Source organism: Sinocyclocheilus anshuiensis, unplaced genomic scaffold (genome assembly GCF_001515605.1).
Source record: "Sinocyclocheilus anshuiensis isolate Anshui unplaced genomic scaffold, SAMN03320099.WGS_v1.1 scaffold930, whole genome shotgun sequence".
In the NCBI taxonomy this organism is placed as follows: Eukaryota; Metazoa; Chordata; class Actinopteri; order Cypriniformes; family Cyprinidae; genus Sinocyclocheilus; species Sinocyclocheilus anshuiensis.
Genome location: NW_015539900.1, coordinates 1,350,096 through 1,377,162, shown reverse-complemented (window position 1 = coordinate 1,377,162; position 27,067 = coordinate 1,350,096). Strand labels below are relative to the sequence as shown.

Here is a 27,067-nt window from a genome sequence, read left to right as displayed (position 1 = left end):
CATGTCTTATTAAGGGGAGCCGAGCTCCCCCTAGCTCCCCCGTAGTTCGCACCCTGAATAAGGAAACAACACAAATAGCACTGGTATAACATTTTATCAAGTTTCAAACCAAACACAGAACCTTCTAGACACCATGCGATTTATAGAAAAAGCAATAGTTTTCAGTCTAGTAGCTAATATGTGTTCTAAACCAAATAAACATTCAACATCTCAGACGATATACTACAGCCACTACATTTCTTCCATTCATTTTCGCTGTGTGAACAGTTTTAATCCAGTTAGGCTCAAAGTAGGCTTTCTAACCCTAGCCTTAACCCTAAGCCCAAAGTATAGACTATTAACCTCTTAAATCACCTGTATTCGCTTAAAGTTACTTAACACTTCACTGAAGTATTTAAAACAGATGAGGTGCATGACAAATTCACTCAGTACCACTCTTCTGCTGTGACAAATTAACTGTGGGCTCGAGTCCAAACACTCTTAGGAGCTACACTCTTAAAGGTCCCATGGCATGAAAATTTCACTTTATGAGGTGAGCCCTGGGTATCCTGCTTTGCCTTTGAGAAAATGAAAGCTCAGATGGCCCAATCTGGAATCTTCCCTTTATGTCGTCATACGGGGAAAGGTTACCTCCCCTTTCTCTGCTTTGCCCGCCCAGAGAATTTGGCCCGCTCATGAGAAAATGAGCTACTACCATACCAGGCGAGCGCAATATTTTTTTTTCCTCGAGAGACATCATAGCTTGCAAACGAGCGAAGCATGGCAGTTGCCCCGCCTCTCTCCTCCTCATTAGCATTTAAAGCTACAGACACAGAAATGGCATGTCCTAAGGAAAGCTCATTGTGGGACTGGCTCGTAGTGGCTGAAATTCTGCACCAAGGCTGAATTTCGGGAAAGAGACTTCAGATACAGTACTAGGGACCACTTAGGCCTATATAAAAGCATCCAAAAAGCAGCATGTCATGGGACCTTTAATGTTCATGCCCTTTATCAACTCATTCCTCTACCTCAGTGGTCAAATGGCACATTATTACTCTACATGGTGGTGGTTGAGGAGATTCCCCCCTTCTATGTAAAGCGCTTTGAGTGCCCAGAAAAGCGTTATATAAATGTAAGGAATTATCATTATATTTACATGAAATGAAATCCAAGTCAAACTGGGAAATAACTCACGCTGCTTTAATAAGTGCTAGTTGGATGGTGGTGGCTCAGCTAGAAACCTGAAACCTCTTTCTGGACCACCAAAGACTACAGATTTACAAATGCCTTAATGCATAGGTAATAAACTATCGAATTACACAGTTAATGTGATTTGTTGTTGGAGGCCTTTCTTGGAAATACACTGGCTAAATTAAACAAGTCACTTCTTAAAAGTCAGAAGGTATTAGATTTAGGGCTGATGTTAAATGAACATACATTCATTCCTCCAGCAGACAATGGCTCATCATTTTTATAACATCGCCTGTCACCACGGTATGTGTAAGTGGAGTTTTCAATACAACTAGGGATGCACTGATATTAAAATTCTGGATAAATGTTTTCACATTATTTTGTCTAAATAAATTGAACCTGATGTTTTAAATGTTACAAATGAATTTATGCACCAAAACACTATAATATACAGTATGAAAAATGGATGTTCATTTTGAGATTAGACTTTTTAACAGTGTTGATAAATTATTCGTATTTTAAAGTGAATTTATTTGACTGTTAGATGACTGCAAAAGTAATCTGAATGTAAAAATAGAGGAAATGGGCATGAACAATTAAATATTCAATACTGACAGTCACCAAGAATGTAAAATATGGGACTGTAAACAAAAAGGCAAACAATTCAAACATATTCCAAGTTTAGCATGATCAAATACAAAACTTTAAGATCAAAAGGCAGAGAAAGAACTGAGGCATCCAGATTTGTTCACTAAAACATCTGTCTGCTGGGCTAATGATAATAGCACATGTTTAGAGGGGAAAACAACTGCGGTGCACACCAGGACATGACCTTGTGTAACTTATAATCAGCTTTACTGACTATAATTTAGAATCCAATGCACCTTTCAAAAACTAAAACACATCCAACCTAATATATGCAGAAGAATGAAGAAAACAATGAAGCACATCTATATTGATTATGAACTGACTGCAAATTCATCAGGCACTGCAATACACTTACCAAACCTTTTGTAGCCAAAAGACTGCACTTCCTCTTCATCAGTGAAGTCGTCTGCAAAAGTAACAAATGACAATGAAATTAGTATATAGCAAGTGCTGCAGGCCTGTTAATCAAATAATGTCCTAAAATAATATTCGTTAATATAATGTATATTCTATATTATTCTATTGTAAGTCGCTAAATATATATAAACACACAAAGAGCACATCAGCAGTCATTACTCATTAATAATCAAATCCTTATAATATGCTGATTTGGTTGCTCAAACATTTCTTTATTATTATAAATGTTGAAAAGAGTTGTGCTGCTTAATATTTTTATGGAAACCATGATACATTTTTCTTTTTTTAGCATTCTTTGATGAATAGAAAGTTAAAAATCAAAGCATTTATTTGAAATAGAAATATTTTCTAACATTCTAAATGTATTTACTGTCACCTTTGATCAGTTCAATACATCCTTGCTGAATAACAGTATTAATTTCTTAAAAAAAAAAAAAAAAAAAACTTAACTCACTGACTCTCTCTCTCTCTCTCTATATATACAGTGTTCTTTAAAAGTTTGGAGTTAGAGAAATTAGTGAAATATTATATTATACATTATTAGGCACAGACAACAAGCTCTAAAATGTCATCACACCAAATAAATGTGACAATATTCATGTTTTCTTTAAATAGGCCTATATATATTAGTGAAACATTAATATATTATACATTACTAGGCACAGACAACAAGCTCTGAAATGTCATAACACCAAATAAATATGACAATATTCATGCTTCCTCAGAAACAAGGTCAGTATATTATGCTGAGATAAATAACAAACACACACATAACATCAGCTTTGGAATTGATAAAAAGCATGTGTTCTGCATCTGACTGCTGAAATAACATTGGCCAGGATGGTTCATTCACGAGTTAACTAAATGATACCATCCTCTACTTCCTCTTCCTGTCCTGGAGCGCTCTCTCTTGTGGCTACCATGCTCATGGGAAAGGAGAGGGGTGACTCCAGGCGGTTTTATGTGTCATTGTCCAAGGCCAGAGAAAATAAAGAAAGAACACATGTTTCTGTAGTTGCAGCCCACTCCCCCTCACTCTGATACTAAACCAGAGTCAGAACCGCAGGTGGGTGGGGGAACAGTCCGTTAGAAACCCCACAGAGTGTGACCTCAAGTCCAGCCACCCAACTGGACAGACACACAACACAACCCTCAGAGTGGAAAACCAGGGAACAAATAGCTTGGGACAAAGAATTGTAGACCAATGCCGACAGCTATTTCAGTATTTTAGCTGAAAATAACAACAAAACTCTGGGAAATGCAAAGGAACAAAACTCCCACACACCCAAAAAACAATATTTTTACAAAGCCACGGTCAGAAACTTCACATTGCAAGAGAAATATTGCTTGAAATAAAACTTTCGAGGTTAAAAATGTTATGCATGGAGGAGTATCACAGAAGACTGCGGATGACCATTACTCAGGGGAACAACAATTCACTGTGTGTGGTCTAAACACCCTTATTAGTTTTTTTTTCCAATGTGCCTTTTGCTCGGTTTACTAATCATTAATATGTTAATGCTTTGAATTGATTTTATGGTAAATAAACATTTATCTAACCAAAAGATTAGTTATTTTACTTGTCTGAATTCCAAAATCCAGGCAACCCACAGGAATCCACTTTTTGACACAAACAGTGACAACAAATACAACTTCCTGTTTTTAGATGCACATTAAGAAGTGATTTTTTTTTCTAATTGCACTGCATTCAATTCCAGCTGCATTAAAACTGCACTTCCAATGAAGCAAGATTTTTTAAAGTCAATTTTCATGCATATGGAGGCTACATGCATTTGCTTTTAGTTCAATATGAACTCACATAATATTTAGGCTACATTGAAATTTCCACTAGATGGCAGTCTTCTGGTTAAAAATGAGAAGTTGTTCAATGTTGCGTAACTCATAAGGCACAAAAATGTGACGCGAAGGCTTGGTGTTTGTCAAAACATCTGGCCATTGGACATGCAAAATGAGCCAGGATGGGGAGATGTGGGGGTTGTTTTTACTGTAAGTGGCTCTCTGAGTCACACATTTAAATTCTGGTGTGCAGTTGAGATGGAAAACATCTTGGCTCATAGAACAACCCAATACAGAGGACCTTTTCATTTTTAATTATATAATCCTGACCCTTTATTTCCACAGCACAAATTACTGTGACTTAGAATTAAGAGCACATGACACGTTTAAATCTGCACTCATTAAATTTGTTATTCCTCCCAATAGTATAGCAGTTTATACTTAGCCTGGATGAAACATTTTTTGTTGCTGCTGCTGATTAACAATGAAGTTGTTTATCTTTTGTTCCGTTTAATCGTTCTAAGTTCTTTCTACCTGACTAAAAGAACTGACTAAAATACAGCTATATGAAATAAACATTATTATAGAAGCACCTAAAAAAGCTGATCATGTGATCTTCAGTATGACTGCATCCATACGAGTGGGCCCACTTCATGCAGAATCAAAAGATGTTTCTAGAAGACTGATAGGCTATATCTGTATTATTCATCTCAAGTCAGTGCACATTATTTTAATATCAACATAATATTAACATTTACTTTTTATAGTTCTCAAAAGTTCTGTTAATTTATTTTTGCGTAAAACTTTTAAGTTTTAATTAAAAATAATGAATCCAAACACGTACTTAACTGAACATTAACATGTTGAAGTCTATCAGATTTAATAGAAACTTTGCAGAAATGAGATTTCACAAGTTTTTCAACCTCCGCAATTATTACAAATGACTGGAGGTCACCAGGTAATACTAATACCGTGCGAATAGGGCTTTAGAGACACATCTTCACACCCCGCCAGATGTCTCATTCGTAACGTGGCCACGTGTTTTGATTTTTTAAGATAAAGGGAGCAATGTCACTGAACATCCCAGACAATAGCCGGGTCAGCAACACAAGGTTGTGTGTGAATCCTCTTATAACAGTTCAGCCAAACAATCCGCCAATTTTAGACTCTACGAGCAGTTAATCGCAACCAGATGTTTCGTGCACTGGAGTAACACACATTCCTCTCACAAGAGAAAGAAAGAAAAGCAGAAAAAACTGAAGAGCGAGACGCGTGGATAGACTCGAGACTTCTCTTAAAAAGACAGTGCACTAAAAATGTGTAAGCAGTGGATAATTTGAAATGCAACTTACCCTTCATTGTGGTAAAACTGAGGTACACCGTTCCGTCACGAGCCAAAAATTCACATTAATCTCATGACAATAGCGGGGACTCAGGAATCCACAGTGAAGTTTCACAGATGCTAATATTCCACTTGAAACATGCGTAGAATGTTTATCACCACCTCAATCCCTGTGACTGACGCTAAACTTAAAAAAAAATCAAACAACAAAAGGAAAAACTCGTGGACACGATGTTTAATGAGTCGCAGGCTACAGACTTCTGCTTAAGACGCAAACTTTTTCTCTCTCCATGAGAACGTGTTCGCGATGGAAATTCACTTGAGGTGAGTGAGGATGCCTCCTCTTCTGCCTTTTGGCTGCAACCCGAGAACCAGAGAGAAATTGGCAGTCCGTAGGGTGTCTGTTAGTTCACTTGTTTTCTACATGAACTGAATCTCTTAAGGGGAAACCAGGTGAAAAGCAGCAGCAGCAGCAGTAGCCTCTTCTTTTCTGAAACTCTGAACGTGCCGCACCGCATCTGGAGTTAAACTTCCTCTTGTCTTGGCACATGGGAGGGTCTTACACGTTGCACGAGTTAGTTTTTGTTGAGCTTGAAGTGCTGTGAAATCTTAATCGGTAAAGAAACAATATAGAAAACATTACAACTCAAACGTAATTGTGTTCACCCAAAAACTCAGCATTTCTAACACCTTTATACTCTGCACTGTTCTTCACCACTTTGATGATTGCTTAACATGAGTTAAAACCTAGCATGGGCCAATCTTTCAGTGTAGAAAAAAGTCTTTATCAACACTTTTATGTCCACTATTAGGTTGGAATAATGTATATGAAGTGAAGACTGGAGTTGTGACAAACGAAAGCTTTATATCAGTAACTACAATGTAAAATTACAAAAATTAGTGTTTTCTCTAGTGGTTTTGTGTGTAGGTTTCAAATATCTAGTTCACACCCCTCTTCGATTCAAATTACTACTTTACAAATTATATACTAATATAATATTTCTCTGTAGTTGGTGGATAAACAAGTGAACAAAGTATCTCACTGCAAGATGTTGTCATGTGTTTTAAAGGGATAGGGACAACCTGATGACACATAACAGTAACCATTGACTTCCATATGGGAAAAATACAATGGAAGTCAATGGCTACCGTCAACTGTTTGGTTACCAACATTCTTTAAAATGTCTTTTTTTTTTTTTTCAACAGAAGAAATAAACTCTGTTTAAGGTTTGTAACAAGTGGGGGGTTTGTAAATGATGACAGAATTTTCATTTTTAGGTGAACTATCCCTTTAAGCTTTAGGTAATTACACAATAATATAATTACATTATATAATTATTAATTTAACTGTTTCCTAAATTATGTTACATCATTTTTAATTTAAAGTTAGACTGAAAAGCTTGTAATAGGCTGTTAAAAGCAAGTTCCATTTGGATAGTTTCTCCCTTATAATGTGACAATATTCTCCATTACAAAAGATCATCATGCGTTCAAAAATATCGTGTTGATCATGTGTTTAATGTAATAAAACATGTCCAACACCAAGTGTCATGTGTTATATGACAACAACATTAACATGATAATATAGGTTTGTATATATGCTTCATATAAAGTGTTACTGAATCTTTTCTTAATCAATTATGGTGCTATTTTTCAAATAAATGTCTTGGGTATGCCAGCGTATTGGCTCTGAATCCCAGGGCTGCCAAGTGAAAAGTCCTTTGCGTGTGTTGACTGTTGCTCAAAATTGCTTGCACAACTGTTCCGCTCCCTTCGGGTTTAATAAACACACAGTTCATTTTGTTCTTTCTTTGCATTTCTCTCTAAATTCCTTTGCCACAGGGATCCGTGATTAATTTTTTGACATCCTGCTGGATTGTTCAGAATCGTGTGATCCGCTGCAACCACACAAGTCTAGCACCACACTGGCCAGAAATGTTTTTCCAACTTAACAAGGCTAAGCAATAAAGTAAAAAAAAAAAACAGCTCCAACGTATTAAAGCTGCACTGCTGGGCTCTAAACCGACTTTATGTGCCCTCTTAAGTATCGCCCGAGCCTTTTTGTGCCAGAGCAGGTGCCTTATCCATTTTTATTGACCTTCGGAATGACACTTTACTTTCAAACTTTACCATGGTGACCATAGTTTCCACCAAAATACCATAGTTGCTACTGTTGTTACAGAAATTAAACAAAATGATTCTGAAAGCTTACAGCATTTGAAGGACATCCAATATGGTAAAAATCTGGCAACTTTTCATGGTACTTTTTCATAAGGAGGTCTGTATCGTTTTATACTAAAGCAATGTTTTCAGAGCATGTTCTGTCATTACTGTTTATATGTATTCTGAGGTTTCCGTGCTCTCAGATCCAGTAATTCACCCTCGGCGTGCCAACTGCCAGGTCTTTGGCACTAGATGAGCGCGACAGGTCCAGATAGGGTTATGAGAAACAGGTGTGTTTAGACTTAGCAGAGATGGACATACCAGTGGCCCATATTGCTGTTTCTCATTAGAGGTTAGAAAATACTATTTTCAGGGTCACAAGCCCTGAAGAGAGGGCACTTTTACAAGGACATGGTGCGCTAATGAGAAACGTGAGGGGAATGTGGGCCTACACCACGTCTTTGTTGCCAATTTCTACTTCGTTATATACACAAGGTTGATTTTAAACCTTGAGACTTTAAGACTTTGTGATATACATCATAAAACTTATCAAATTTACCTTTGCTGTATTTACCTTTACCTAAAACTGACCTTTACCCAAATTTACCTTTGTTCTAAAAAATAAGTAAAACTATAAAAATGCCATAACACAATTAGCAAACACTTCCATTCAATAGTTTGCTGTGTTTTTTTTTTATTTATTTATTTTTTTTAAGTAATTTATACTTTTATTCAGCAAGGACATTAAATAACAATAATAAATGGCGTTGTTTTAAACTGCCTATTAATTAAAACCTGAAAAAGTACTTTATCACAATTTTCACAGAAATATTCATCAGTTTTGTTAAAGTTTTCAACATTGATAATAATAAGAAATGTTTTTTTTAAGCACCAAATCAGCATGATTTCTGAAGGATTGTGTGACGCAGAAGACTAGAGTAATGGCTGCTGAAAATTCAGCTTTACATCACAGGAATAAATTACAGTTTAAAATATATTAAAATAGAAAACAGAAAAAAAATACAATATTATATCACAATAGTACTGGTTTTAGTGTATTTTTAAATTTGAAAAATGCAGGCTTGGTGAGAAGATTCTTTCAAAAACATTAAAAAAAAAGTGTACCATGTTAATAAATACAAATTCCAGATAGCATCATTGTGCTGATATAAAAATGCTGCAGGTTTGTAAATATGTGTAACTAGGTACTGAGAACAGCTAAACAAAAGCTAGTTACATCTTGGAGGGTCATAACCTTTAAATGCTTTAATTGGATCGTCTCTTGTTCTACTTGGTATAAATAGAAGTGTTCAGGTAAAGATAAACAACACACCTTCCCCCTCTGCAGCAAACAGCATTAATCACACTGCATAGTCAGACATCAGTAGGAATTTTCTGGTGAGTTCCTATCCTTTGATCTTCATATAATGTTAGATAGCTCTGTTTACTTCTCTCTCATAATATATAGGGAAATATGATCGTGGTTTATTTACATTAATAATATTATTGTATACTTTGTAAAGATCCTGAAATGTTTAATCGGACAGTACTGTATGATTACTTATGATCACACAGTGTATTTTACTGTGGACGGAAATCAGATATGCTAAACGTGAATTGCCATGTTGATATATTACTGATCTAAAAACAAACAGATCAATAATGAATATAAGCAATTAGGCATGCACATACAATTTACAGATAATTTTAGGATGTCATCACAGAGCTAATTTGATACTAAATGAAGTTATCTGTGGCATTTAATTGTTAAATACTTAAGCAGTGATTTAAAAGCACATCCTCATTTTGACTAATGCAGACACTATTGTGTAACAAACTTGGCCACAAATATCAATGGCAGAAAATTATGTACTGATCGTTTTACCAGCACACTTTTGACATGGACCTACCAAATATATTGGCTCTGTTGTGTTCAAGACAACAGATGGTAATGAAGTAAAACTGGTGAACTTGTGCACCTCTGGTGGTATTTCTAGAATATTCTAGAATGCATTGCCTCTTAAGATAACACCTCGTGTGTCTGGTTGCAGATCTTGAAAAGAAGACCAAATGGAGGTTTTTGGGTAGATAGTCACAAGACTTGTTTGGCTCTATAATATGAAGCCACATTCTGTAACCTCTTAAACTGCTTAATAGATCCCATATTACACCTACTTAATCCCAGAAAGAAGCTTCTAGAGAATTGGGCCTCGATTCTCAGTGGAAGTATCTGGAAGCAAACATAACATGTGGATTATCTAATGGATTAGATACACGGACTAAAGAGTGACATATACTGACTGTAAATTATAAAACACTGAATTTCTTTGAACCGTGAATTTTCAGTGAAGATGTAGTGCCACACAGTGGTTACTCACAGCTATTACTGCTCCTTCATTCTCATGATCAAAACTGTTGAGACTGACTGGGGACAAAAAGGAGAGACAAGATGTCGTCTTATTGTGTATTATATATTATAAAGCCTTAAAAAAAAATAGCTACAACTATTTTATGAAAGTCTCTAAACCACCTACTAGTTTCTTAAACAGGTTTTGTTACTCCTTTGAAGTTGCTGAGGATGAGGGCGTTGATCTTCTCTCTGGTTTTACTGGCGTCTCTGGGGGCCTTTCATTGTGCCCCTGATACTGCCCCACCTCCGATATCAGCCAGCACTCTCAAACGTGAGTGCATCCTATAGCAGAAGAAATGAATATTACGACTATGTGCTCAAATGAATACACAAAACCAGGGAACAACCTAATGACATGTAGATGACCTGAAATGTGATGGTCTTTCAGGCCTGTCTCTGGAAGGGGAGAAGCTGGTGGATCAGGAGGTCAGCAAAGCACTGTTTGGGATCAAACAAATGAAGGAGGTGATGGCCAGGAACGAAGAGAAACATGCAAACCTCATGAAGTCCCTCAGGCACAGCGGGGAGAAGAAAAAGGTCAGTGAATATTTAAGTGGGATTTTTTAAAACCAAAATAAACGGTCTTTCTAGTTGTGTTAAACAAGAAATTATAAACATAAAAGTGCCATTTTAATATAAATGTTCGAAACCTGTCATTGGCTTCTTGCACCATCAGGGGGCAGCAGAGATCGCACAGGATATAGAAAAGAAGCTGAACGAAGCAGAGCAGCAATGTAAGGAGTCTCTAAAGTCCTCCTGGGAGGAATGTCGACCTTGTCTTGAGGACACCTGTAAGAACTTCTATACCAACACCTGCCGCCGTGGATTCGCCACCTTCACCAATAAAGTACAGAATTCTCATCCACCTTTGCCATTCAAATGCTGTGTTTTGAAACTATTTAATAGCTATAAATGGAATCAAAATACCAAAGTTGTATCACAAATTTTTCTGTTCTCCACAGCTACAGAACTTCTTCCAAAGGCTGAGCTCTCGCTTTGGCCTTCGTGATACTCAGGATGAGGTTGTGCTGAACCAGAGCGCAGAGAATCCTGACCTGGAGGTGGTGAGGATCGAGGACTCCTTCAGCAACCTGCTCACCAAAGTGGGAAGTCTGGTCAATCGCAGTGTCGTGCTGGTCTCCCACTTCCACCATGAGCTGGACCAGGCCCTACGAACGGCTTTCAGCCCTGAGCTTCAGGAGGATAAAGAGAGGGAGCTGGTGCTCAAGCCTGCCAACAAAGCTCTGGAGGGTGTGGGACTGGAAGATGTGCTGGAGTCCTTCTTTGACTTTGGCAGAAGTGTGTTGGAGGAGTTTGGGGCCGTAGTCACACATGCCTTCAGTGACATTCATGATGCTATGGAGAAGACAGAGGAGGAGAAAGGTGCATTATCCTGACATGTTCAGCCATAAATGAAAATTCGGTAGCACTTTATTTTACAGTTCTGTCCCTCATGTACATACGATGTACTTGTTAAAGTAAATATTATAACTAGGTAATAACCCTGGCCTGAACCTACCCCTAAACCTAACTCTTCCCCATGTAGTTACCTTATATTACCAGTACTTTCTTAGGTAAGTACACATACCGAAAATTCTGTCATCATTTACTCACCCACGTTGTTTCAAAACCAATGACATTATTCTGTGGGACACAAAAGGTGCATACATAAATAATAATTTGGCCATTCTTTGCAATACAATGAAAGTCAGAATAGGGGCTGTCAGTTTTCACAGTACTTTTTAATCATAAAAAGTAATTAAAACAGTTCACATTTAAGTAAATAATGAAAGAATTATGGGTTAACTATTACTTTAATGCAAGAATACGCCTGTACAAAGTTCCCAAGGCCAATTCAAAACGATGTTTTCTGGCTGATAAACTATGAAAACATAAACAGCCTAATCAAAACAAGTAAAATATTACCATCCGTCATTTCTGACGCTAATATGCTTATCATTATTATAGTTCAGGCCCGTTCACACCGTGCACGATAACTATACCAATCAGAATCTACCTGACTCAAGCATTTAAAGAGGCAGACGAATCATATAATAAACAGAACCTGTGTTGTGGATGTTAATTAGTTATTGTTTATTTTGTGGGTGTTTAAAAACGAGCCTTCACGCTAATAGAATAGAATAGCTCAGGCCACAATTCCAACTGTCACTTTCAGAGCTATTTTATCCAGATGATGATCGATAAAAACATTGACAGACAGGGGTGTGGCTAGTGGGGGCCAAGAGTTATTGGGGGTCTCACAACAATCCCCCAGTTGATGAATGATAAAACATTGACAGCCAATAGGAATCCACCTGATTTAAAAGAGCTTGAGCTTTTAAAGTAGCAGACAACCTAACTGCAGTGTGCTCTTAAACAGAAAGTTATTGTGCGCTGGTGTGAATGCTAATATAGTTATCGATCTTGGTTTGAACAGGCCTTAACTTTCTCTACATGTGTCTGTATTCACTCCAGAGAGGAAACTCTTCCCTCAGCTTCTACAGGACAAGAGGCTGTGCAAAGATCTGCGCAGACAGTCCTCAGAGTGCTGGCAGCTGCAGAGCAAGTGTGAGGCCTGCCAGGGAAACTTGTTTACCGGTAAGAACTCACACTCACATTGATTAGTTGAATGGGTAGTTCACCCAAAAATGAAAATCCTGTCAGCCTCATTCTCATGTTGTTTAAAACCTGAATTTATGGAACACAAAAAGGGAAAATCCTGTACTCACTACATTCCAGCTCTTCAGAAGTGTGAGGAATAGACCAGTCATTGTTTATGAAGACATTATTCACTGACAATTAACTGTTAACTACCAGATGACAGTGAGTGAGTTGATATTGAGAATCAGATCATTCAGACTCATGAAAGAATAAATCAGGCTGGTTAGTGAAACTGATCCATTGAAAAAAATCACTCCGAAGACCAAGCTGTTCTCCTCACCATCGTATAGGCTCCGGAATTTCTCTTTTATCATTGTGTTCCATGGAAAAACTGAAGTCATACAGGTTTGGAACAACAGGAGACTGAGTAAATGAAGACAGAATTTACATGTTTGGGTGAACTGTCCCTTTAGAAAACTCTTACCAGTGATACTGATCATTTCAAGTACTTATTGTTTGATTCCCAGAATGCCCAAATGTAAGAGAACTACACATCGAGTTGGATGACGCCTCTCAGCTGTTGGAAGCGTCCAAGCAGCAGTACGAAGAGGTGCTGCATGTGCAACGTCACACTGATGACACCATCAGCTGGCTCAGCAACATGGCCTCTGACTTTGGTTGGGTGACTGAGCTCGCCAATAACAACACCACACCTGAGAGCATCTTCAGTATTGCCACGGTGAGCCACTTCCGAGAAAATATCATCATATTACCCTTTTTTTGTCATACTGTGCTATTTTGGACATGTAGCATGGTAGTACCATGGTATTCATTGAAATACTATGCTACATGAATATGGAAATTATTCAGTAGGTGAGAAATAAAGCAACAGTGGTGGTAGATTTAGTTGATACTAAATCTATTGATCTGAAAAAAAGTTTGTGGCACAGACCGAGGAGGGCGACAACACCCCAGCAGCAGACACTACAGTGGAAGTGAATATTCTCAACTCCCCCACTCTCACCCTGACCGTTCCTGCGGGTCTCAGGCTGCAGGATCCTGCCTTCATGCAGTATGTGGCACAGGAGGCTCTGGGCATGTACAAGCAGATGGCCAGGTGAGACACTTTCCAATTAGTCACATCATGCAACATGTCAGAATAGTTCACACTCATCAGCACACATTTCACAGGGACAGTTCACCCCACAGTTTAATCACATAAATCAGAGGTTCTTAACCAGGGACTGAGGGAGCCAATGTGGTGCCATGCTTAAAAGTATTTAAATTATTAACCCTATCAAGCTTGCTGCATAATATTTGATACATGGATTTTTAAGGGCTTTAAAAAATAAAAATGACAAAAACATTGATGAAAAACCTGTTGATAGTTTTTTTTTTTAGCAAGAAAAAGGCCTGCAAATATAACTGTAAAAATGTTTGTCAAAAATATTTGATGATTTCTATTAAGTACATATAAGAATATTTCAATATAATCATTTACTGGACTGAATCAACCTAGTTTTATTTATATACATAATATAAAGAAAAATAGTGTTAAAATGCATGCATCAATTATCATACTACAGGCTTTTGAGGAACGTTTATTTGTACATCTCTCATTCACCATCGTCCTGTATTTTAATGCGTTTGCCCCCAAAATTAAAAAACACAGCACTGATCATAAAATTAAGTATTTAAATATCATCTTACAAAGTCATAATATTGGGAGATATGACAACTGATACTTCTGTGAATTTGTTCTAAGTAGTCTGTTATACAGTTATAAAAATCTAACTGATTTACATTACAAGCTATCAGAATTTAATCTTACTTTTTGCCCACTTATAACAACAGCTGCACCAAATTGCATAGTTTTTCTCAGTTTTGGCTCCTGAATAAAATTTATAGCTACATAGCCTCATCATACTAGATGGCCCATAAAAGCTTTATGTATCAAAAAATATAAGCAATTAAAAAAAAAAGATGCTTTATTTAAAGGTTCAATAAAGAGTTTTAAAAAATCTGACTATGTCAGACTCTACAGGGTTAATATTTTAAAATGATCTAAACTAACTCTAAATTTAAAATGACCTCTGACTAGTCTAACTGTTCTTGTTTTTCTTTTTTTTAGGCATGATGATGTATAATCTACAAGTCATCAGTTTTCTTCCCAGCACTAACCAGGGTACACTGGTATATTCTATGTATTTAGTTATATTTTATGCATTGTGTTAAGTTTAAAAGTCAAGTCACTGCAATTATTGTTATTTATTTATGGTCTTCTCATGTGACAGGTTCCAGTTAGCTGCATTTGTAACTTGTCTTGTGTTAACTGACTTAAACATCAGTATGCCAGAAATGTACTTATATCAATGTGTGATTGTAAACAGGTATAACAATCACTCCTTAAAAATAATTTACTTTTAGTGCAAAACCATTTCTCGTTTATTACATCTGTTGGCCTTTATGCGTTCACTCTGGGAAATCTAAAAACTATAAAGCATTATAAATGTTTAATATAATTCTTGAGCATGTTTCCATGGAACCTTGTTTCTGTCTCGGAGTAAAAAAATGTAATTGTGTGAAACTTACAATAATAAATAAAGCCACATTGAGATATGCACTGATATTGCAAGATCCAAATTCAGATTATGCACTTTTTTTTTTTTTTACACTGTCAGGTGGAAAAGAGCTTCCATGTTTCTGTTCAGTCCCAATGCCATCTACCTAAATTTTCGAGTTCCAGTTCAAAAGTCTGAACAACACAAACACACATGATTTACAAATAACCCCATGGAGTTAAAAGCATTACGTAAAACTTTATTTTTTACTGTACAAATTCTTCAGATTAGTAATCATAACCATTGTTTCACAACAACCGTCCTCATCAAACTCTGCAGCGGAGACCCTCATCTTACATTAGAGTATTTTCTTTCTTTTGACACAAAGAACAAAAATCAATAACAGAGTTTTGCACAAACTTGCCTGTAAGCCCTTGTAGTGATGGGAGAGATGTCTAGTGGATGTCCTGGATACAGGAGGAGACAAGTCCCTAGAACAAAGGGCTCACGTACAGGAAGGACAAAAGCAAGGCCTCTCGCTATATATGTAAAGCTACATGACAAAAAGGGAGACGAAACCAACAAATTAGCCCTCCAAACGATATCGGTCTGATTCATCCCAAGTGCATTCAATTCCTTGTCATGGATAAAATGAACCCATTACAGACAGTACATGACCAAACATTAAGACTAAATCTGTAATAGTGGTGCAAAAATTGTATGGCTGTATGATGAGGTCTAATTTGCCTTCTCCATTAGACTTGTACCATTTTAACAGATCAAGGAAAACATCAATCACATACTTTTTTTAAATGCGCTCAAGATGAAAGGCAAATTTTCTTTTTGACTCCATCAAACTTTGGTTGGTAAATGGTCTCTATCTGTAGTACCTGAATATTTCACAGTGACGCCTTAACAGGAAATGTAACAACTCCACCAGCAGCAAATGTGGTACATCATGGAGTTAAAAAGGCTTTGTAATTCTGATTCCTGGTCAAAAACAAAGATCGGTGTGAAATAATTTGAGCAAGTTCACATTCGTATGTCAAGATGAAGAAACCATGGCTCTCTTGAAATATACTGAAATATTTATGTATGAAATCATCTGTGAAAGATCAATAAATCTCTGTGGTTCATTTATTGGAGTGTACATGAGAGAACAATTAATTGGTACCAAGAGGTTGGAATTAGTACCAAGAGGTTGGCAACACTACAAATGTGTTGGCACAAAAAACACAAACCTGGCAGTGTGGGTGCTGATGTGCGTAAAAAAAAGCAACTCAGGCATTGCTGTTGTGATATTGCGACCTGTCGGGTCTCAACAGCAGCATGAGGAATGATGTTTGGACTGGTCAGGTCTAGTGTTTTGTTAATCAAAAGCCTCTCTGCTTTATTACCCTTGAGACAAAAATACGATTTATAATAATGACTTTTTGCTTGAAAATTAGCAGCTGGCTGAAATGGCGATCAGTCATCAGAAATGTTTTGTGAAGGCTTTCCAATATGAATCATCTCTCAGGATATGATTTCAAGCTCTCATAGAGATTGAGATTAATTGAAACTGAAATGAAGGTACTTATTCAAAATCATGCTTTGCTATAAAAGTGTTTTAGAGAAAAATAAATTCTGCCCCTGTAATTGATGTCTTAAACTCAAGCTCCCATACATTCAGAACGGCTGATGCCCTCATGCGTCTCATTCTCTCTGTCCTTCTTTGACTTTGACTTTCCCGTCCCAACAATGGCACTGTCACTGGTAGCGCCAACCGATTCAACCACAGTTATTGGTCACTTTTAATAAACTACTCAAACTACCAAATAAAAGAAAAAAAAAGGGGAAAAAGAAAAATTAACAACTTTAAAATAATAAAGATTTAGTGTTCAGGTGAAAAAGAAAACAGACAAAAAAAGGGAGGGAAAAACAAAATAGATAAAGAAAAATGAAAGAAAAAGCTGATTTTGTGAATCAGCCATCAGCACTAAGCTCATCGCTTGTTTCACAGCTCCCTCTGTCTGCAATGCAGGGAATCACCCCAGCAGAGCTCTGGGAGCGTGACGTGTTCCCGCTCATACACACACACCCTCGTCAATTCCGCCACACACACATCCTCAGGCAGAGAACAGCCTGTATCTGCAGTGAAAGACATGTTTTAGATGCACTAATCGAGTTTTTAAGTTTGACTCTTGGGGGAAAAGAAAGAAACAAAAACATCTCTATAAGGACAAGTGTGCAGGGGAGCTGTAGGGAGGAGGTGCCACAATGGGTTTGGGAACCGTCCTGGTGGCTTATTAGCACGTCTCTGGGTCCCGTAGAAGGTCTCTACAGGTTGTCTCCAGGCTGGTACTGTGGCTCAGTGGCGGTGAAGTAGTCCTCCAGGAAGGACTGAATGTATTCGAAAGTGGGCCGCTCGTCTGGCTCCTTCTTCCAGCAGAGCCGCATCATATCGTGCAGCGACTCCGGGCAGCCCTGAGGACACGGCATCCTGTAGCCCCGCTCCACCTGCTCCAACACCTCTCGGTTCACCATGCCTGAAAAACAGTTGATACCGAGTCAGTTTGTGCAACCGCCCACTGTTCAGCGGCCAGACTGTCTCAGACAGGATGTGAGGGGTGTGTAATTACAGCGGACACTTCGCTTGGAACCCACAGAGGACGGGAGTGTCGAGGACAGAGGGGACAGACAGTCTGGTGCTACGTGAGAGGACAGGAAGTGTAAATCAGTGGGTCGACTGTATCCGAGAGCTCTCTCAGAGAAAGGATTCTTTATCTTTATGCATGCGAGAAGCACCGAGTGACCTTTTTGAGCTCAGCCTACTTTCATTTACTCTCGCTTGCATAATGACTCACAACAATAAGTCGTATGTGTGCTAAACTCGAATCAATAAATCTTATGTTAAGTGGGAAGTTAAAAAGCTGCTGGACTTCCTGTTGTGGCTTGGATGGAAATGCTTAAAGGGATAGTTCACCCAAAAATGAAAATTCTGTCATTAATTACTCACCCTCATGTCGTTCCAAACCTGTAAGACCTTCAGTCATTATCAGAACACAAACTAAGATATTTTTGATGCAATCTGAGAGCTCTCTGACCCTTCATAGACAGAAACGGACAACTGTAAAGTTCCCAGGTCCAGAAATGTAGCAAGGAAATCGGTAAAATAGTGACATGAGGGGTTCAACTTAATTTTACGAAGCTACGAGAATACTTTTTGTGTGCAAACAAAACAAAAATAACTTTATTCAACAACACTTCTCCTCATCAAGTCTCTTGCAATGTGCCGCCATTGTGGACAGAGTATCACGACGCATGCGCTTGCTTCCGCATCATGTAAACGATGCATGCGAAGCTGACGCATGTGCGTGTTACGTAAGCAGCGGCACCATGCGCATGCGTTGTTTACATGATGCGGAAGCAAGCGCATGCATCGTGATACATTTAAGTATTTATTTTTGTTTTCTATGCGCACAAAAATATTCTCGTAGCTTCGTAAAATTACGGTTGAACCACTGATGTCTCATGGACTATTTTACCGATTTCCTTGCTACATTCCTGGAGGGTGAGTAATTAATGACAGAATTTTCATTTTTGGGTGAACTATCCCTTTAAGGCAAAGCACTGTCATATATTACAGATTATAAACTTTCTCTTTGACTCCAGTATTTGCACTATGAATCAATTCAAACCTGTACAGCCGAACAGTGTACACTAACATCCAAAGGGCATCTGCTCAAGGTTAAAATGCTGATAGTTTAAGGCTCTCTATTACTGGGGTTCAAACTTACAAGCTTTTGGCAACCAGCCCAGTTCGTTAACCACTAAGCCACATTGCCGGCACTTGAGTGAAGTTGCCGCATTAATCCAGCCTCTTCTAGGGCTCTGCATGGAAGCAGATGCCCATCAATAATGGACTGAGTCTAGTAGTGTATGACTGAATGATTGATGAAAGCCTAACAGGTTTGTGATGTGCAGCATCAGTGAGAGGCTTTAGGTAAGCACTACAAATGACAGACTGGGCTGTGTGAGGGACGGGTGCAGGAAGGGAACAGACAGATGGTGGTAAATAAGAACTGGTGCCCAGTCAGTCCTTCATGCCCGCCTAAACCAGATGGCTCCTTCGGAGTAGTAATAACACACCCAGCAGTCCCTCTCTGCTCCAGTAGGGGGCACAGTGGAATCTGCACCTCTCAGTTTGGAGATCTACCTACCCTGCGGGCCTGTTGGATCCAACCCTGCTTGAACACAATTGCCTGTGATTTTTTGAGTAAACCCTGAAGACCATGATTAGCTGGTTCAGGTGTCTCTCTCTGGTTATGCATGATATTAAAAGGGTAGATCACCCAAAAATGAGATTTCTGTTGTTATTTACTCACCCCCATGTCATTCAAGCCCATTAGACTTTGGTTAATCTTTTGAAATACAAATTATGATATTTTTAATGAAACCTGAGAAGTTTCTGTCCCTCCATCGAAAGTCCAGGTAAGCAAAACTGACACAAAAAGGTCATAAAGTTGTTGTAAAATAAATCCATATGAATAAAGTAGTTTAATCCCAGTCTCCCAGTGAAGAAATGTAATTGCTTTACATGATGAACAGATTTAATTTAGGTATTTCTTCACATATAAAATACATACGTCACGCTAAAGCAGGGGTTCTCACTCTGGCCCTTGAGATCCACTTTCCTGCAGAATTTAGCTCCAACCCTAATCAAACACACCTGAACAAACTAATCAAAGTCTTCAGGATTACTAGAAAGTTACTGTCAGGTGAGTTTGATCAAGGTTGGATGTAAACTCTGCAGGAAAGTGGATCTCGAGGGCCAGAGTTGAGAGCCCCTGCGCTAAAGCATACCTCATTTGTTCCTGTGCATCGCGCTCACACGTTTGAGCTTCCGTGTTTACCATAAGTGATGTGCTCCATGCATGCGTGTTGATCATTGTTTAAAAGTAAATAAAAACCTAAATTAATTGTGTTTATCATATAAAGTGATCATACCTCTTTACAAGACTTGGATTAAACCACTCAATTCATATGGATTCCTTTTATGATTTCTTTATGACCTTCTTGGATCTTCTGAGTTTTGGTTACATGCACTTTCAAAGGAGGAGCAGAAAATGCTCAGGTTTTATTAAAATATTGTTTTCAAAGATTAAACAAAGTCTTACAGGTTTTAAACAACATGAGGGCGATTATGTTTTTTTGTGTGAACTATACTTTTAAATAGGCATGGAAGTCTACCTCAAATTATATGAAATGTAATTATCCTAAATTAAAGAGTGTGAGGAAAAAAAAAATCTATTTACTGCTAAATCAAATGTAACATTTCTCACCTGGATATGGCACTCTACCCTTGGTCACAAGCTCCGTCAGCAGGATACCAAAGGACCAGACGTCAGATTTGATGGTGAATCGGCCGTACAGCGCTGCTTCTGGTGCAGTCCACTTAATGGGAAACTTGGCTCCTGAAGGAACAATGGCACACATTCTCTAAATTACTGCAGTAGAGTCAATGGCTCTTACTAAAGCAAAGCAAATGTCAGCATTTTAAAACATCCTGTAGGCCTCCACATTACTTATGTAAAAAATTAAATTCATTTTATTGTTTCTTTTTTTTTTTTGGCCATGTCAACCCATTGATGCTGTGTTCATGGGTTCAGCAACATACACAACACAAGCCGGATTTGAACCTCCGCCTCTTGCACAAGCATTAAAGCTAACTGAGTCAGCAGTTTATGTGCTGATCTAAAGTGTTCTGACAGGTGAGTTTATTAATTAGTCAGTCAATAATAACCAATGAAGTGTCAAATCAGGGAACATGAGAAACTGAAAGACATTGATTCATTGATCTTTAAAGATCATTAGTGAAACATCTACAAATGCAGTTGCATAAACAAAGCATAAGATTGTAGTATGTGATGTACCATTTTCTTTACTGCCCCGAAGCCTTTGGGCACTCAAGACTACCTGCAGGGAAAAATCATCGTTCACCATTTATGTAGGTAATGGCAAGTCAACGTGCTCTAAACAATCACAGTGCATTCTGGGAGATGATGGCTTCAGACAGTAAGCGAGGTAATTGTGCATGATTAGATGCTGATTGCCTTGTAATTTCTAGCACAACAGCTTTGTTGCCAGTAGCAGCACTGTTGCAGACAAAAGATGGTGAGTTCCATATTTCACCATGCATATTTTGTGCGACCATTTCCTCTTTTTACTCAGATGAAAGGTTTCCATTTTCAAATCAACGCTTTGGTTTTATATTAATCATAATCATAGAATAAAATACATAATTACGTTTAATTCTTTGTAAAATAAAAAGCACAGGAGCAGAATATCATTAAGAAGAAATTCTTCATCCACTTTCCATTCACAACCTGAGTGGAATATTATTCTAGTCATAAAATAATATAAATTTTTTTTTTACAATATTATAACATTAGAATACACTGCTCACATAACGCACCACTGCACCGGAAAGAGAGGCTAAAAACCGTCTACATTCACTTAAAATTCCCTTAGTCGGATGGAAGTACGTGACTGGAATTTAATGTGGATAATAATCATGATTTATTTCTAATATCACATAAAGCGTGACCAGGCAATTAAGTAATTATCGCATGTTGGTAATATTGCATTTCCGTCCACGTACCTTGTCTAGCAGTGTATTCGTTATCTTCAATCAGTCTAGCCAGGCCAAAGTCGGCGATCTTGCAGACCAGATTGTCTCCCACCAGGATGTTAGCAGCCCTCAGGTCTCTGTGGATGTAGTTCATCCTCTCGATGAAGGCCATGCCATCTGCAATCTAGACAAAATGACAGGAAATCAAGCCTCCAGAAGCTCTTACAAAAGCCAACATGTCAGATCCAGTCATGGGAGTCCTATATTAAGAGAGCTGAAATGCTGCATTTATGGGTTCAGATGAGGTGGCACATGATCGAAGTTTCAGTTCTTAAAAAGCTATGCTTTAACCAACGTTCATTTAGCTGCTTATGGGCAAAATCTACACAGCAAGCAAACAGGTTGCTAAACACAAGCTTAAAAGACAAAACAGAAAACAGGAAGAAAATTCTTAAGGGAATTTAACAAACAATCAGACAGCAAAACTGTCCAAAAGGGTTTCATAAGCATCGTCTCACAAGCGGAGATGTGAGAGGGAGACTGAAGCCTCAGCCAAGCAATGCAGCAGTGCTGAGAGCCCAGGGAGGCGAGAGAGAGAGAAAACGCAGTAGGAAAGAGGAACATGAGAGAGCAACAGCGAGCTTTTTAAGCGAACAGAGCAGAATTGAGTAGACGCATTAAAGTGAAGTGGCCCCATAGGAGTGGCAGTTAAGCGCTCCAGGCATTAGGCGGGAAATGAGGATCATAGTGCCTGGGAGAGACACACAGGCAGCAGGATGTCATATCAGATATGAAATAAATATGACAGCCAGATGGAGGCTGAAACAGAAACCCTGCCGGCTCTGGGAGATGCCACTCGTCCAGGTTCACTGTGACATGCTTCTGCTAACGATTGGGTGTGTTACTGCATGTGGAAAAGGAAAACAGAGCTGGCTGGTTAACAGTGGATCATGTTAATTTTTTTCTCTCACCTGGGCAGCCATGTCTACCAGCTGGGGCAGCTTGAGGTACTTGCCCTCACCCTCCTTCAAGAAATCCAGCAAACTCCCTAAAAGACAGAGGCAAAAAGTGAAGCAGTTTTTCAAAATTTTAATTTTAACTTGAGTGTTTAAAAGCGGATCAAAATCATTATATGAACCACACTAATTGAAATATATGATGACATATATGTAAAATCTATCTATCTATCACACACACACTGTCTGGAGTTTATACACAGAAGAAATAAGGAAGACAAGAGTGCAAGCTACCTTTGCCCATGTACTCAGTGACAATATAAATTGGCTCCTCGGACACAACAGCATACAGGGGCACCAGCTTGTCATGCCGAAGTTTCTTCATGATCTGGGCCTCCTGCAGGAAGGCTTCAGGAGACATTGTGCCCGGCATCAGTGTATTTATAGCTACTTTAGTCGTGCCATTCCATGTACCTAGGGGAAAAATGAAAGAAAGAACAAAATGAGTGCAAAAGAAAGCATTGATAGTGTTTTTCCACAAATGAGAATTTGAAAACCTCCACTGGATTCAGGCTTTATCTTCAGAAACATTTGTTGAAACAGGGCTGAATGTTCAGACAATTCATAAACCAGACAATTTCCACCAGCTACACCAAAAACATTGTGTGCAATCCAGGTACTAATTCAGAAAAAGCAGAACGGAAGTGTTAATTCTTAAAATTGACAGAAAATGTACAAGTGAACAAAGGTAAAACAAACATCCATAGTAAATAGCCTAAGTATTTGAAAAATATCAGAAAGGAGTTCAGAAAAAGTGAAGTTTATAATAAACAAGCTTTGTGATTATTGTGACACTATTATCAGCTGTATTATCATTCTGACGGCACCCATTCACTGTAGTGGATCCATTGGTGAGCAAGTGATGTAATGCTAATTTTCTCCAGACCTGTTTTGAGGAAGAAACAAACACATCTACATTCTAGATGGCCTGAGGGTGAGTATTTGATCATATTTAGTTATTATATTACCATTTTTAGGTAACTTATCCCTTTAAGAAATCTTACAAAACAGGTCAAGAATGTTACTTTGCCAGTCCAGGACAGACAGTTTTGTGAAAAAAATTTAAACGGCACTGACACAGATTGCCAGCAGATGACAAATCAGTTATGTAGAACCTATTATGCGTGTTGAAACAAACATACACACACAATAAGTGAAATTCCCGACATTGTTTTCTGTGCTGTGGCATGCTGGAGCTTGCAGCGTGACAAGCTTTAAGAGCAGTGATGAAAGACAAAGCATCTTAATAACCCACTTTCACATCTCTCTCTAGTGCGTAAACACTTAAGTACTGTGGTGCATTTGCGAAAACAGCAGATATAAATGAAGTTAACAGTACAGGAAAGTGGGGTAAAATGTGTTATCTAGTAATTTGTGTATTTTCTAATTCAGCCATAAATGATCAACTAAAGCATTTTTGACAAAATGTTAGCTGTGGGGTAAAGTGTGCCAGGTGCTTTGGGGAATGAGTTTGAGTGCATTGTATTTGCATTTGTCTTACCCATCCAGACCTCTCCGAAGCAGCCCTGACCCAACTTGAGCTCTAGACGCAGTGACTCTCGTGGGATTTCCCATGCATCTTTAGCCAGACCCTGAGTCTGGGGCTTCACCGTCGGACACACTGTGGTCAGTCGGTAGCATAGCCCATCTGCATGCTCTACACACACAAACACACACACATAAGAGTAATATTAGGGTCATAAAAGCTATGAGGATGGGACTAGTTTTCCCTGAGGATGTCAGGTAAATTACACCTGCAACGCGCATATGCAGACAACAGACACTCCCTTAATAAAAACAACTGAATCTCAATCCCATCTAGATCAGTACATAATGTCCTGTGTTAATAACTGTAACTCAAACAAATATCATTTAAAAAATGAATAGTATAGTGAGTGAGAAAAGTAGAAAAGTAGAGTAAAATGAACAGATGTAGTTCTAATTTAACAAGGTGTGTGATATTTTCACAAATTTCATACAATAGGGGGACCATAAAAGAACAAGGCTACAAAATGACCTGGGTGAGGGCAAACGTCATTAATTCATCACTTATCCAACCATAAAGCACATTAATCACTGTCTTTCAACCAAACGATTAAAATCTTTACGAAGCGGGTCACACAGAGAGAGCCAGACAAGGACTGATGGCCTTTCATTAAGCCTTGACATTCTTCAGATAAGATGAATCTGAACAGCAAATTTGTTACTTTCACTGTCCCTCGGGTCTGTGACAGGTTGCATGAAATGCCTCACAGAAAACAATTAAATCCACCAATCAGTGGGAATTTAAACATTTAATTTCAAAATTATAGACATGATTTTTGCAAGATGTTTTACCAACTTTGCAATGGGATTTAATCTAATTAAAATTGGGATTTACACTACTGTTCAGTAAGATTTATTCATTTAATTAGAATTTAGAAATAGAAATTCATATTTTATTCAGCAAGAATGCATTAAATTGTTCAAAAATGAGAGTAAAGACATTTCTAATGTAACAAAAGACATCTATCACAAATAAATGCTGTTTTTTAAACTCTCTATTCACCAAAGAATCCTGGAAAAAAAAAACGTACCATGGTATCAACAAAAATACAAAACTGTTTTCAATATTGCTAAAAATAATAAATGGTTCTTTAGCACCAAATCAACATATGATTCCTGAAAGATCATGTGACCCTGAAGACTGGAGTAATGACTGCTGAAATATCAGCATTTGCCAAATTACACTTTAAAATGTATTAAAATTATTTTAAATTGTAATAATATATAAATGATCATAATATTGCTGTTTTACTGTATTTTTGATCAAATAAATGCAGGCTTGGTGAGCATAAGAGATTTTTTTTTTTTCAAACAAACAAAAAAACATACACACACATATATATTTATTTATTTATATTTTTACTGGCCCCAAAGCTTTGGAAGAAAGAGCTAAATGTTTTAAAAATCCTTTAGTTGACTATCAGTCATTTACATGCTTTTCTTAGGAGTGTTCACAACAAAGAACATGTTTTTTTATGTTCAGAAACAACCAGATGGAGTGCAACAGAATTTAAGAGCAGAATGTGTTTTTAAAATCAAGTGTATTTTTAAAACAACAAAAACAGTGCTGGGCTTTGTGGAGGCCAGTTAAGCTCTTCCACACTTAACCCGGTAAACCATTTCTATATGGACCTCTCTTTGTACATGGTGCTTTGTTAGGCAGGAACAGAATAGGTACACCTTGTTCTACTGTAAATGTTTGTCTAAGGAGATTGTATGGCTGTATGACTGATTTTATGGACCTGCTAGCAATGAGTGTAGCTGAAAAAGCCAAACCCAGTTTAAGTAAAAGCCATGTAGTTTACGTCAAGTAATCCTGCTTTGAGAGTTTAACCATAACATTGAGTTGACGGCTTGACAAAAAACACAATTAGGAGAATCTAATGGTTTTTCTTTGTGGGGACTGACGTCAGCTACAACAACAGCGCTGTGGCAGGACACTCACATAACGTCTCATAAGATCAAAGAGGTGTTGATGTCAAAAGCTCTCTCAGACATTCTCCTGTGGAAACTAGGCCAAGATTAACTGACAGTCTGAGTGAACAGGGACACGTTTCTCACAGCAGATGTCAGGCACCTGTTAGCACTAGTCACAGTGAGACCCCTAAGCTTCAAATCACCACCCTGCCATCTCCACATGACTGGTATTCAGGGCTTCTGTCCATTTGAACTGAAAGGAGATGCAAGAAACAATATTGTTTGAACTGAATGTGCTAACCTGTGTAATGCTTCACCAGTTTCTGTAGAGTGTCAAACTGAGCTCTTGTGGTGATGTAATAGCCTCCGCTGTCAAGCTTTCGGATTTTGTAGTGTTTCACGTTGTCTCCCTTCATCTCATCCCAGTCCCGTATTGAGAGAGAGTAAGCCCCTGCGCCAGGAGGAGAAGAGGGAATGGATGAAAAATATTTCTGCTCTGGTTTGTTTTTGAGCACCAGCGCTGTAAGACGGACTTCTTCAGAAGAACAGCGATTCACTTACCTTTAGTGGTCTCACTTTCTCGGACCAAAAAAGTGCCCCGCTGGTTTCCGGGAACCAGTAGCAGTCGCTCAGCATCTTTACGACCCATTTTGCCAAAGTACCATCTGTGAGATAAAAATAAATGAAAATAAACACTTGCCCAGCCATTTTAAATAAGAATTTGTGGAACACACAAAAGGCAGCCTGAAGAAAACTCAGCTATATAAAAAAAGCTATATAAAAAAAGACAGCAAAAAATGATGTGTTATTCTCTGAAAGAAAAAGGAAAAAAACCGCTTAGTGACCTAAATGAATTGTTTCTTTTCC

General features: G+C 38.1%; 3 protein-coding genes across 4 annotated transcripts in view; 1 reads left to right on the top strand and 2 right to left on the bottom strand.

The window, feature by feature from the left end:
* LOC107686068 (collectin-12-like) overlaps positions 1 to 5,859 on the bottom strand; it is a 33,242-nt gene extending 27,383 nt beyond the window's left edge. The window contains exons 1-2 of the mRNA XM_016482905.1: positions 5,385 to 5,859; positions 2,174 to 2,224 (exon numbers count right to left, since the gene is read on the bottom strand). Coding sequence (XP_016338391.1) covers positions 2,174 to 2,224; positions 5,385 to 5,391 — 58 coding nt within the window. The 5' untranslated portion in view covers positions 5,392 to 5,859. The remainder of the gene's footprint in view (positions 1 to 2,173; positions 2,225 to 5,384) is intronic.
* Positions 5,860 to 8,855: 2,996 nt separating this feature from the next.
* On the top strand, positions 8,856 to 15,761 carry LOC107686051 (clusterin-like protein 1). Of its 2 annotated transcripts, none has more exons than XM_016482881.1 (9): positions 8,856 to 8,935; positions 10,087 to 10,218; positions 10,336 to 10,484; positions 10,624 to 10,794; positions 10,910 to 11,330; positions 12,423 to 12,545; positions 13,076 to 13,287; positions 13,499 to 13,665; positions 14,680 to 15,761. In XM_016482881.1, the coding sequence occupies exons 2-9, from the start codon at positions 10,116 to 10,118 to the stop codon at positions 14,693 to 14,695; spliced, it is 1,362 nt and encodes a 453-aa protein (XP_016338367.1). In that variant the 5' UTR covers positions 8,856 to 8,935; positions 10,087 to 10,115; the 3' UTR covers positions 14,696 to 15,761. The 2 variants fall into 2 exon arrangements, with proteins under 2 accessions (XP_016338367.1, XP_016338366.1); XM_016482880.1 differs by having other exon boundaries at positions 13,487 to 13,665.
* A 1,238-nt stretch (positions 15,762 to 16,999) lies between these two features.
* yes1 (YES proto-oncogene 1, Src family tyrosine kinase) overlaps positions 17,000 to 27,067 on the bottom strand; it is a 33,045-nt gene continuing 22,977 nt past the window's right edge. Inside the window, exons 5-12 of the mRNA XM_016482874.1 lie at positions 26,762 to 26,865; positions 26,502 to 26,651; positions 24,240 to 24,395; positions 22,973 to 23,152; positions 22,694 to 22,770; positions 21,753 to 21,906; positions 20,434 to 20,565; positions 17,000 to 17,637 (exon numbers count right to left, since the gene is read on the bottom strand). Of these exons, the coding sequence (XP_016338360.1) occupies positions 17,429 to 17,637; positions 20,434 to 20,565; positions 21,753 to 21,906; positions 22,694 to 22,770; positions 22,973 to 23,152; positions 24,240 to 24,395; positions 26,502 to 26,651; positions 26,762 to 26,865 (1,162 nt within the window). The 3' untranslated portion in view covers positions 17,000 to 17,428. The remainder of the gene's footprint in view (positions 17,638 to 20,433; positions 20,566 to 21,752; positions 21,907 to 22,693; positions 22,771 to 22,972; positions 23,153 to 24,239; positions 24,396 to 26,501; positions 26,652 to 26,761; positions 26,866 to 27,067) is intronic.

Coding starts and splice junctions, on each gene's coding strand:
- LOC107686051 (XM_016482880.1), top strand. CDS start 10,116: ATGAGGGCGTTGATCTTCTCTCTGGTTTTACTGGCGTCTCTGGGGGCC. Junction 10,219..10,335: donor ATCAGCCAGCACTCTCAAAC/GTGAGTGCATCC, acceptor ATGGTCTTTCAG/GCCTGTCTCTGGAAGGGGAG. Junction 12,546..13,075: donor CCAGGGAAACTTGTTTACCG/GTAAGAACTCAC, acceptor TTTGATTCCCAG/AATGCCCAAATGTAAGAGAA.